General features: G+C 36.4%; 2 protein-coding genes across 2 annotated transcripts; one reads left to right on the top strand and one right to left on the bottom strand.

Moving 5' to 3' along the window:
• Positions 1–251: 251 nt before the first annotated feature.
• Positions 252–1181, top strand: LOC104856133 (olfactory receptor 502). Its single transcript, XM_010615364.1, has one exon. It carries the CDS (start codon positions 252–254, stop codon positions 1179–1181), a length of 930 nt encoding a protein of 309 aa, XP_010613666.1.
• Positions 1182–11412: 10231 nt separating this feature from the next.
• On the bottom strand, positions 11413–12360 carry LOC104856174 (olfactory receptor 502). Its single transcript, XM_010615395.1, has one exon. The coding sequence runs from the start codon at positions 12358–12360 to the stop codon at positions 11413–11415; it is 948 nt and encodes a 315-aa protein (XP_010613697.1).
• Between the last annotated feature and the right edge of the window lie 516 nt (positions 12361–12876).

Genomic DNA, 12876 nt, shown 5'->3' with positions numbered 1-12876 from the left:
AAAAAATTTTATACACGATGGTTCTACTAAAACCAAAATTTGTAAAATATGAAAGTGCTCATTGTGCAAAAATGTGTAGACTTTGGGACACTCAGACATAAATTAAAACTCTTGGTCTAAATTTTACATTAGGGATACACTTTGTCATAATAACATGAATGTATGTATTTATGAAAATGAAGCCACTATATTTATAAATTTTTCATGTAATGTTCATATCACAAGTTTTTTGGCAGCAGCTACATTATCTCATGGATCCACTGAGTGACGGGAACTACACTGCAGTGACAGAGTTCATTTTATTGGGCTTGACAGATGATCCCGTCCTTCAAGTCTTCCTCTTCGTGATCATCCTGTGCATCTACATGGTGACCTTATCTGGTAATCTCAGCACGATCATTCTTATCAGGCTCTCTTCTCAGCTCCACCATCCCATGTACCTTTTTCTTAGCAATCTGGCCTTTGCTGACATAGGCTATTCATCATCTGTCACACCCAATATGCTTGTGAACTTCCTGGTGGAGACAAACACCATCTCCTACATTGGATGTGGCATCCAGCTTGGCTCAGCTGTGTTCTTTGGGACAGCAGAGTGCTTCATCCTGGCTGCCATGGCTTATGATCGCTTTGTGGCCATCTGCAGTCCACTGCTTTACTCAACCAAAATGTCTGCACAAGTCTGTGCCTGGTTACTGGTAGTGACTTACACAGGTGGTTTTATTGATGCTTCCTCCTTTACTCTTTCCTTCTATTCTTTACTCTTCTGTGGACCGAATGCAGTAAATCACTTTTTCTGTGATTTTGCTCCCTTAGTTGAGCTCTCCTGCTCTGACATCAGCGTCCCTGCAGTTGTTCCCTCATTTTCAGCTGGCTCCTTTTTTGTGATAGCTGTTTCCTACATCTACATCCTGATCACCATCCTGAAGATGCGCTCCACTGAGGGGCGCCACAAAGCCTTCTCCACCTGCACCTCCCACCTCACTGCAGTCACTCTGTTCTATGGAACTGTTTTCTTCATTTATGTGATGCCCAAGTCCAGCTACTCCACAGACCAGAACAAAGTGGTGTCTGTGTTCTACATGGTGGTCATCCCCATGCTGAACCCGCTCATCTACAGTCTCAGGAACAAGGAGATTAAAGAGGCTTTGAAGAGACAGCTTGGTAGGAAAATATTTTCTTAGTGACATCTCTTATTTTGTAGGACTATGTATAGTTATATCCAATATATACAACAATAAAAAGAGAGCCAGGGATTTAGCTCAGTGGTTCGGTGGCCTGCCTTACAAGAGCAAGGACCCTAGTTCAATCCCCAGTACCAAAAAACAAATGAACAAACAACAAAAAAAAACAATAAAAAGAAAACTCAGTGTTTTTGCTTCAAATATATGTGTTTACTATCATTAGCCAGTGTGTACTCTTTTAGTAATTGTAGGAGGTGGATTTTTAGCAAAAACAGTACATCAAAGCCACATAATAAATTTAATAATTTATAATTAACAAAACATAGCTTCACATAAATAATCTGAAAAATTTTTTTTAACTCAGGACATTATGCTTGCAAGGCTGGTGGTGGCACTACTGAGGTAAACTCTGATCCAATTATCTGAAATGTAAGTTTTATTCAGAGGTTTTCAAATCTTGTTATCTAATGTGAGATTAGTATACTTCAAAATCTTTGTGATAATGTCCATTTTCAATAGCAGCTTGTCTTTAAATGTGCATAATTATAGGCCTCCAGTATATGCTGAGAGTAAATGACAAAGTAGAACAGGCAGTGAAATTAGTGAGGATATTTTCATTTATTTTTATTGAGTTTATATTTACTTTTAAAGCATACAATACAGTTACATTAGTCATTCTGAAATTGTACCTATATGTGATGTATCTTGGTTCTCATTTTTCCCCATATCACTTCCCTCCCTTCACTCCCTAACTCTTCCTCTATTTACAGACTTTGTTCCTGTATTTTTTCTTTTCTCATACATTTTCTTTTCCCTGATTTCCTTTCCCCTACCCTTCTCACTTCCCCTACACCATTAGCTCTTTTCTTCCTATTTGACATTGTCAATTATACAATTTGGTCTTATTTACACTTTTAGTTTTTCACACCAGAGAAAGTATTTGCTATTTACACATGTGTGTTTTATTTATTTCACATGGCAGTATGTCCTCAATATGTATCCATTTCCCTATGATTGAATCTAATTTCTCATTCTTTATGGCTGAGTAGTATTCTATTTTATAGAACCACATCTTTTTTAACCAGTCTCCAACTGATGGGCAAATGGGCTGTTTCCAAGTTTTAACTATTAGAAACCATGCCGCTATAAACATAGGTGTGCACATATCACTGTGATATGATTCTTTTAATTCTTTTGGAAAGATACCCAGCAGAGGGATGGCTGGGTCGAATGGAACCTCTAGTCTTAGTTCTTTGAGGTATCTCCATACTAATTTCCACCATGGCTGCACCAGTCTGCATTCCCACCAACAATGGAGAAGGGTTCCATTCTCCCACAACCCCCAAAATTGTTATTGGTTGATTTCTTAATAGCAGCCATTCTTTGTGGGGTGAGTTGGAAACTCAGTGTTGTTTTCATCTGCATCTCTCAAATGACCAGGGATGTGGAACATTTTTCATATATTTATTTGCTGCTTTTAATTCTTTGTCTGAGAAATGTCTGTTCATTTCAGATGTCCATTTTTTAATTAGGTAATTAGAAAAACTCACAGACTGAAAGTTAAAGAGTAAAAAATAATTTTGATTGCTTGGAGTGGAACACACTTGTAAGCATCTCTTAAGTTCATTTTTTCAAAAGTTTGATAGAGTTCTAGTATTGCATTTTTTATTTTTCTGTCTGGTTGACGTATCTCTTTGTGACTGTGGGCTATTGAGTTCCCCCACTACTATTGTATCAGTTATTATTTGATTTTTCATGTCTGTTAGACTTTGTTTTATAGGAGAAGAAAATAAGGGTCACAACCCCAGGAAGTGAACTAGTTTGGGCTCACAAGTATTTGGTGCATATACATTTATGATTGTCATCTCTTCCTCTTGGATTGTTACCCTTATAAGGACATAGTGTCCTTCTTTATCTCTCTTAATCAATGTTGGTTTGAAATCTACTTGTTGTGCAAAGAAGATAGCTACTCCTGCTTTTGTTCACACAAAGTGTTGTTTTCCACCCTTCAACTTCCATCTATGAATTTCTTTTTTAAATAAGGGAAAAGAAAAAATATCAGAAAAGGAAAAAATCAAAACAAAGTCTTTGTAAATAGGGAAGGGAGAAGGGGGTGAAGAGAGGGCAGGGGTAAGGGGAAAAAATGAGAACTGATATCTGCCATGTAAAGTACAAGATCCCAATGATGAGTTTAATTGTACTGTATACTTAAAAAGTACCAATTAACTCATGAGAAAAAGAAAAAGAAAGTGTATTTTTTGTATGCAACATTTTTTTGGATCTTGATTCTTGACCCATTTTGCCCATCTACTTCTTTTGATTGGTAAATTGAGACCATTAACTTTGAAGGCTATGACTGATATGCATTGACTTATCTTTGTTATGACTTTTTCTTTTTGTTGGGTTCTCCCCCTTTGCATTTACTTTCTTGTCATGTCTGATGGATTTATTTTGTTGGGCTTCCTGGGGTTGTGGCCTTATTTTCTTCTCCTAGGATATTAAGAATTTTTGGAGAGCTGGTTTGGTATTCATGAAGTTCCTCAGGTGCTCTTTCATGAAAGTATCTTATTTCTCCTTCAGCTTCGAAGGATAGTTTTGCAGATTTGATTTATATATCAATCTGGGTTGGAGGCTGTTTTCCTTTAGAGGTTGAAATACACCACTCCAGCCGGGAATTTAGCTCAGCGGTTCGGTGGCCTGCTTCGCAGGCACAAGGACCCAAATTCAATCCCCGGTATCAAAAAAAAAAAAAAAAAAAAAAAAAAAAAAAAAAAAAAAAAAAAGATAAGAAAAGAAAAAGAAATAAAAGAAATACACCACTCCAATCTCTTCCTGCCTTGCGGTTTTGTGTTGAGAAGTCTGCTGTGATTCTGATAGGCTTCCTATGTATGTGATTTGTTTCTTTGCTCTGACTGCTTATAGAACTTTGTTCTTCTGTTTGGTGTCTTGAATCTTAATTATTGTATGACTAGGTGTAGAATTTTTGGATCACAGCTAGTTAGAGTCCTATATGCCTCACTTATCTCCGTTTCAAGTTATTTTTCCCTACTTGGGAAGTTTCCTGTCATAACTTCTATGAACAGTTTTGTAATGTAATCTGCACTGTCTCCTGTTTCTTCATTGACTCTGGTCAGGCTTACATTCCTCTTCTGTTGGTCCCTTACTATTTGTAAGAACTTTTTCTTTTCCTCGTCACTAATTGCAATCCTATCTTCTATATCTGAAATTCTGTCCTTGTATTGGCCTGATCTCCTGTGTGAACTTGCTGTGGAGTTTTTAATCTCCTGCAAAGCTGTTTGCATCTCTTTTATGGATTCCATTTGTTTCCTATGTTGGGATTCCATCATGTTTCTCAGCTCCTCTATATTTTATCTGTCTACTCTAGATTTATTAATCATATCTTGTACTATGGGCACAATCTCTTTTCTTATCTGAGAAATTATTTTTTATTTCATTTTGTACAGGTCCTCTTTCATTGCCAGTTCAGGTAGTCCAGGTGGTTGAGTATCAGATTGTTCCATCTCATTGCCTTTTGGGATTGCCTTAGGTGATCTGGAAGTGAGGTTTTGAGTCTTATTTATGTATCTTCTCATTTTAGCAGATGCAGCCTGCTGTGCCTTTTTTGAGACAACCTTTTGCTCACCCAGTTGCTTTCAATTCTCTGAAAGCCAGCAAGAGGCCTATTTTCTGCTGCTCACCAATACACCAGTTTCTGGGTTCAAACCACTGATGCTGTGGCTTGGGCCTCTAACTGAAGCCTATGCACCTGTGCAGCTCTTTCCTGAGCAGGCCTTGGCTGGGCAGGTTTTCCCAGGCCTCTGGGCTTGGGGTGGATCCCTGGCTGTGTTCTGCCAGCAGCCACAATGGACTGGACCATACCACTGCTACCTAGGATCTGTGCACACTCACAGATGCTATGAGGTGGGCCCCTGACTGAAACTTTTGTGCCTTTACAGCTCTTTCCTGGGTGGCCTTTGGCTGGATCATTTTTGCCCCAGTGGATCCTGGGTTGGGTTCTGCCTGCAGCAGAACTGGTCTGGACCACACTTCTGCTCTCCAGGAATGTGCACACTCACTGATGCTATGGACTTTGGTGTTGTTTCTGGTCTTATGAGAAGCATCGGATCTTCCACTGTTGATTATGATTTACAATATGTGTTTTCTATATATTTTTATATCAGGTTGGGTCAGTTCTCTTCTAGTCCAACTTTATTTAGTATTTTATTATGAAAATCTATAAGAATTCTTCAGATAGTTTTTTTGCCCTGATTGTGACCATCGTATAAAGTTTGTTTTTTTATTCTCTTGGTATGAAATACTACAACGTTCTTCAAGTTGAAAGCCAACCTTGCATTAGGGACATAAACCTCAATTGGTATTTTTGTTTCATTTTTTTAATGCTTAATTTTGAAATTTAAGTTGTTTTTTAATCTGCAGCAAGATCTAGTTCTCTATACTCTAAGTAAGCAGACCCAAAGGGAAATGGGTCTCTTGGGAGTACTCTAGTTTTCCATACTTATTTATATTTAGAAGTATTTATACAGATTTAGAAGGAAAATATCAGTTATGTAATTAAAAATACATAAAAGTTCAATTTATAATGACACTGTTGTACAAATTTTCATTAAGCTTCAGAAGCTTGTTTTGGAAAATTGAAATAGTGAGAATCTAAGTGTATCCCATCATTCTTTGTAATTTGCACTCCTAAACTTTCAGAATATTACAAATAGCATTATCTTATCTACCATCTCAAAAAATCCTTATTTGCAAGATTTACCTTGAAGAAAATTCTAAATTTCATTTCTCACCATTTCAAGAGAACAGGTGGTCTACCAGTCAAGAGAAGGCATTACTGGGATACAACGGGAACTCTGAAGACTTTGGAGATGAAAGACTTTCACAAAGCAACGGAAATTAAAAAGTTCCCTTGGTTTTCTAGGGAGATAATATATATGCAAGTATTAGAGTCCATGAATAATAATTGTCATACATATTTTCATGCCCAAGAACAAATTTTGTATTTTTCTATAAATGATATAATGATACGATTCATACCTTCACTGACACTGGTGCTATGTTTCTTCAGCTCTGTCATATAATGAAAAGTATACTGAATGTTTCCTTTCAAGGAAGAGAGTGTGTTTACATATCCATGTCCTCATTGCACTCTGATGTCAAAGAGTGGTAATGCAGGAAAGCAGCACAGGCTGCAATGAAATGGAAGGAAACAAGATAAGTTGGATAGAGGAAAGGTGGAAGTGAAGAAGGAAAGAGGTAATAAAGAAAGGAGCCAAGGAATGAGAGAAGGTAAATGTAAAGAGGAAGAATCACAAACAAAACTCATGCTTTGTTCTGAGTTTTATAGTTTTAAATTTTACAGTTACAACATTCCCCCATTTTGAGTTACTTTTTGTATATGGAGAGAAATAAGGGTCCAACATCCTTCTTTCACATGTGGATATCCAACTGACCAAGTACATGGCTCTAGCACCTTTTAATAAGTGTCAGGACATTAGACATGGATTCAATTACCGACCCTCAGTTCTCTCTCATTGGTTTCCATATCTATCCATGGGGTAAGAAATACTTGAACTATTCCATTGCAGTAAGTTTTGAAATTGGGGATTATAAATCTTCAAATTTTAGCTTCTCTTGCAATTGCAAGATATTTTGAATATTCTAGATTTATTTTCAGATTCACCAATCAACTTCTATAAGGTAAACAACTGGAACACTGAGAGATGTTGTGTTGACTATTGAACAGTTTTGGATGTATTCTCATTTTAAGTCTTCAGATCCATACCCAGTGGTTATTTTTTCATTTATTTAGCTATTCTTTCATTTTAAAAGGTGATTTATCATTTTCTGTGTATATATTTTGTGCTACTTATTTTAAATATATTCTTCAGTACTTTATTTTTGATTCTATAGTGTATTTTTCCTTAATTTCATTTTTACATTTTTCATTGCTAGTGTATTTTTAAAGAGAATTTTTTCTTATTATATTAAAATATATTTTATATTACATTATGCTATATGAAACTCATATCTTTCAAACTATTGTTTTCCTAATTTCTCTCTTAGTAGCTTTATTACTGGTGTGAACAATAGTTATTGAATATTATATGTTGACATTCTATCTTGCCACTTTATCATATCTAAAAGACCTCTAATGAAGTGTTTAGGATCTTCTAAGTCAAGGATAAAATAATCTGAAAATAATAATAGCTTGACTCCTTCCTTCGCTGTTAGTATTTAGCTTATTTCTTTTTCTTGATTTATTGGTCTGGATAAAATTTCAAGTAATATATTGAACAAAAGTCATGATAGTCGGCAGTCTTCTGTCATTCCTGATTTTACAGGAAATACTTTCAGTTTTTCCCCATTAAGAAAGGTGTTGACACTATTTTGACTGAAATTACACTATATCTATATAGAATTTTTTATAAAAAAGGATAAAAGTATTTTAATAGCTCATCATTCCACCAACCTCAGACAGTCTATATGCCTTAAAGGAAGTAAAACTATAAAAAAGTACTTGATCTTTTGCTTTCCCTGTGTGTGCCTGTGTTATATATCTTCTGAAAGTAAGAATTCAAAGCCAGCAGACTCAATAGTGAAAAAGAGCAAAATTTTCATCCAACCTCCCATTATTTGTTTCATTTATATCATTCATTCATATTGAATAGATATTGAAACTTACTGTGTTGCAGAATTATAAAAATTAGAGATTAGGAAAACATGAAGTTATTTGGCTGTCTACATCTTCCAGAATTGTGCAGAAATAGACCCCTAGATATGTAACTACCAAAGCACTATATATTTTGAAGAAAATAATGTTCTACAAGAGGATTATGGTGTCCTTAGTTTTGTCTGCAGCTTCAAGGCTTCTATAAGCAGTCACACAGCATATAGCTTGGTGCCTATAACATAAGTGAGGTTGTCTGGGGGAAGGCAAAAGTGTATTGAAGGTAGAGGTGGCCATATAGGAAAGAGTCTTGAGGCAACAAAGAATTTGGATATGGTTAATTATTTAAAAGAAAATCAAATTATTTATTTCTGCATTGTGTATGCTCAGAGACCAAGAAAAAAAAGAGAAGTACAAAGAAAACAAAAGCCACATTCAGAACTTTCTAAGACATGTTAAAAATGTTACATTTATTCTAAGATGTTTGGAAGATTTAATGAAGGAAATATCTATTTAGATCTATGACCAGGGTTGCCATATGTAGAATGAAATGGAAGAGAACTTGACAGAAGAAAAAATTTGATTACAGGTTGTGTTTGTCTGTCTTGTTTAGGGAAATAGAACAACAGAACATGTGTTTATATGGAGAAAACATATATATTCACTTATTTCTTTATATCTTAGTACATATACACATTATCTATCTGTCATTCTATCTATCTATCTATTGATCACCTATCCAAAATAAACTGGGTGATTTTTAAGTTTCTGTCTTACACAATAATGATGGGAGACAAGTCCAAAATCTACATGACATATGAAAAGATTGAAAGTACCAGCAAGAGTTGATGTTGCAGTCTGGAGTCTGAAACCAGTCTAGAAACAGAAATCATTCCTCTTCAAGGGACCTAAATCTTTTAAGTCCTTCAGTTGATTGGTTAAGGCCAATCTACATTATGGAAGATAATCTGTTTCATTCAGTGTTCATTAATTTAAATGTGGATTGGATGCCTTCAAAGTAGCATCTAGAGAGAGGCTGGATCAAACACTTGAGTGTTAATGTCCAGTCAGATTGACACATAAAATTAAGCAACATGGGGGGTGCTATTGTGAGCTAAATGTAAGTAAGAACAGCTTGATGTAGAAGTGCTACAAATGAAGATGGGAGAAGTAGCATATAAATATTGGATTCAGAAAGCATGAGACTTTGTGATTAAAAGTAGGAGCTTAGGTAGAGAAGAGAAAGGAACTATTCTTAGGTTTTTGAATCAATGTAATGAATGATGGTGCCACTTTCTGTAGAGAAATAACTTGAACAATGAAGAGAGATAGGGAAGAGAAAATATGACCTAGGTGTCATCAAATAAAGACAACTTAAGAGAGTCAGGGATGAGGCAGTCTAACTTCTCCAAGCTTGCTTAGCATGATGTCAGTCTGATCACAAGGCAGTCAGTCCAGGAATTAGCCCAATTCATTCCCTGAGTAGTTCCAGAACCCTGCTCATTCCTAGAAAGGAATTCACCACTTTAGATGTAACAGAGGAAATTGGAAGTCAGGTAGAGGTTACTCATCCTACTCTTTCTGGAGGCCTCAAACTAGAATCAGAAGTCAAGAGAACAGACCACAATTTTATGGGTCTGCAAACCCATACCAACAGATGACTCAAGAAAAATAGCTCCTGTACTCAGCTGCAACATCTTTGACAAAGGAGCTAACCCACACTGGAGGAAAGATAACCTCTAATAAATTGTGTTGGAAAAACTGGATTTCAATCTGACAAAGATTAAAACTAGACCCCTCTCTTTCTCTTTGCACTAAACTAAAATCCAAGGAAATTCAAGATCTAAATATTAAAAAAGAAACATTAAACTTGCTGATAATGAGTTAGGCAGAAGATATTGAACATATCTTGAAGATTTTAGCATAGGAAAAGACTTTATGAAAAAAATACTCAGTAGTATGGGAACTAATCACAAGAATCAACTAAAAAGCTTCTGTGCTGCAAAAGAAACCACCAGCAGCGTTAAGAGACAACCTACAGTGTGGGAAAATTTTTTATCAGCTGTTCCACAGACAGAGGATTATTATCTAGAATAAATAAAGAACTCAAAAAATTCAGGACCCCCAAATATAAAGATTCAATTCAAAAATGGGCATCTGAAATGAACAGACATTTCTCAGACAAAGAATTAAAAGCAGCAAATAAATATATGAAAAGTGTTCCACATCACTGGTCATTTGAGAGATGCAGATGAAAACAACACTGAGATGCCAACTCACCCCACAAAGAATGGCTGCTATTAAGAAATCAACCAGTAACAAATTTTGGGATTGTTGGAGAAAGGAACCCTTCTCCACTGTTGGTGGGAATGCAGACTGGTGTAGCCATGGTGGAAAACAGTGCCTCAAAGAACTAAGACTAGAGGTTCCATTCGACCCAGCCATTCCTCTGCTGGGTATCTTTCCAAAAGAATTAAAAGAATCATTCCATAGTGATATAGGTTCATCCATGTTTATAGCAGCACAGTTTGTAATAGCTAAAACTTGGCAAGAGCCAAATTGCCCAACAGTTGGAGACTTGATAGAAAAGATGTGGTTTTTCTCTAAAATGGAGTACTACTCAGCCATAAAGAATGAGAAACTGAATCATTCACAGGAAAATGGATGTATATAGAGGCCATATTCTTCAGTGAAATAAATAAGACACACATGTGTAAATACAAAATACTTTCGCTGGTGTGAAAAACTAAAAGTGTAAATAAGATCCAAATTGTACAATTGACAATGTCAAATAGGAAGAAAAGAGCTAATGGTGTAGGGGAAGTGGGAAGCATAGGGGAAAAGAAATAAGGGACAAGAAAATATATGAGAAAAGAAACAGAAATAAAGTCTGTAAATAGAGGAAGGGTTAGGGAGTGAAGGGAGGGAAGTGATATGGGGAAAACTGAGAACCAAGATATGTCATGTGTAGTTACAGTTTCAGAATGACAAATGTAACTGTACTGTATACTTTAAAAGTACATATAAACTCAATAAAAATAAATAAAAATATCCTCACTAATTTCACTGCCTGTTCTGCTTCATCATTTACTCTCAGAATATACTGGATGCCTATAATTATCATGCACATTTAAAGACAAGCTGTTATTGAAAATGGACATTGTCATGAAGGTTTTGAAGTATACTAATCTCACATTAGATAACTAGATTTAAAAAAACTCTGAATAAAACTTACATTTCAGATAATTGGATCAGGGTTTACCTCAGTAGTGCCACCACCAGCCTTGCAAGCATGAGGTCCTGAGTTCAAATTTTTTTTTCAGATTATTTATGTGAAGCTATGTTTTGTTAATTATAAATTATTAAATTTATTATAGGCTTTGATGTACTGTTTTTCTGAATATCCACCTCCTACAATTACTAAAATAGTACACACTGACTAATGATAGTAAACACATATATTTGAATCAAAGACACTGAGTTTTTTTATTGTTGTATGTATTGAATATTATTACTATACATAGTCCTACAAAATAACAGATGTCATGATGAAAATATTTTCCTTCCAAGCTGTCTCTTCAAAGCCTCTTTAATCTCCTTGTTCCTGAGACTGTAGATGAGGGGGTTCAGCATGGGGATGACCACCATGTAGAACACAGACACCACTTTGTTCTGGTCAGTGGAGTAGCTGGACTTGGGCATCACATAAATGAAGGTAATGGTCCCATAGAACAGAGTGACTGCAGTGAGGTGGGAGGTGCAGGTGGAGAAGGCTTTGTGGCGCCCCTCAGTGGAGCGCATCTTCAGGATGGTGATCAGGATGTAGATGTAGGAAACAGCTATGACAAACACTGTGACCACGATGATGGAGCCAGCTGAAAATGAGGGAACAACTGCAGGGACGCTGACATCAGAGCAGGAGAGCTCAACTAAGGGAGCAAAATCACAGAAAAAGTGATTTACTGCATTCGGTCCACAGAAGAGTAAAGAATAGAAGGAAAGTGTAAAGGAGAAAGCATTAATAATGCCACCTGTGTAAGTTACTACAAGTAACCAGACACAGACTTGTGTGGACATTTTGGTTGAATAAAGCAGTGGGTTGCAGATGGCCACAAAGCGATCATAAGCCATGGCAGCCAGGATGAAGCACTCTGCTGTCCCAAAGAACACAGCTGAGCCAAGCTGGATGCCACATCCAATGTAGGAGATGGTGTTTGTCTCCACCAGGAAGTTCACAAGCATATTGGGTGTGACAGATGATGAATAGCCGATGTCAGCAAAGGCCAGATTGCTAAGAAAAAGGTACATGGGATGGTGGAGCTGAGCGGAGAGTCTGATGAGAATGATCGTGCTGAGATTACCAAATATAGTCACCAGGTAGATGCACAGGATGATGGTGAAGAGGATGACTTGAAGGACGGGATCATCTGTTAAGCCCAACAAAATGAACTCTGTCACTGCAGTGTAGTTCCCGTCTCTCAGTGGATCCATGAGGCAGTGTAGCTGCTGCCAAAAAAAAACTTGTGATGCTAATATTACATTAAAAATATTTTATTTATTTATTTATTTATTGGTACCGGGGATTGAATTCAGGTGCTTGAGCTTGCAAGGCAAGCCACTGAACCGCTCAGCTAAAACCCCGGCCCATGAAAAACAATTTAAAATAATCTCTTCATTTTCATAAATGCACACATCCACGGTATTATGAAGAAGCGTTATCACTCATGTAAAATTTAGACCAAGAGTTCTATTTTATTTTTGAGTGTCCAAAGTCTGCACATTTGTGGATAACGAGCACTTTTACGTTTTAAAAATTTTGGTTTCAGTAGAACCATCATGAGTAATATATTTTCATAGCAAATTTAGTGTGTTTTTGCATTAACCTACATACCTGGCCCTTTGTTTGTTTGTTTGTTTGTTTTGAGTCAATGTCTTGTTAAGTTGCTAAATACCTAACTTGTGATCCTTCAGTCTCTGCCTCCCACAGTGCTGGGATTACAGGTGTGC

This window comes from Fukomys damarensis, unplaced genomic scaffold (genome assembly GCF_012274545.1).
Source record: "Fukomys damarensis isolate Sample0158 unplaced genomic scaffold, DMR_v1.0_HiC HiC_scaffold_16, whole genome shotgun sequence".
Classification (NCBI taxonomy): Eukaryota; Metazoa; Chordata; class Mammalia; order Rodentia; family Bathyergidae; genus Fukomys; species Fukomys damarensis.
Note: the sequence above shows the minus strand (reverse complement) of the source record. Positions and strands in the feature narration are given on the sequence as shown.

Excerpts from the sequence above, each read along its gene's own strand:
- LOC104856133 (XM_010615364.1), top strand. The coding sequence starts at position 252 with ATGGATCCACTGAGTGACGGGAACTACACTGCAGTGACAGAGTTCATT.
- LOC104856174 (XM_010615395.1), bottom strand. The coding sequence starts at position 12,360 with ATGGATCCACTGAGAGACGGGAACTACACTGCAGTGACAGAGTTCATT.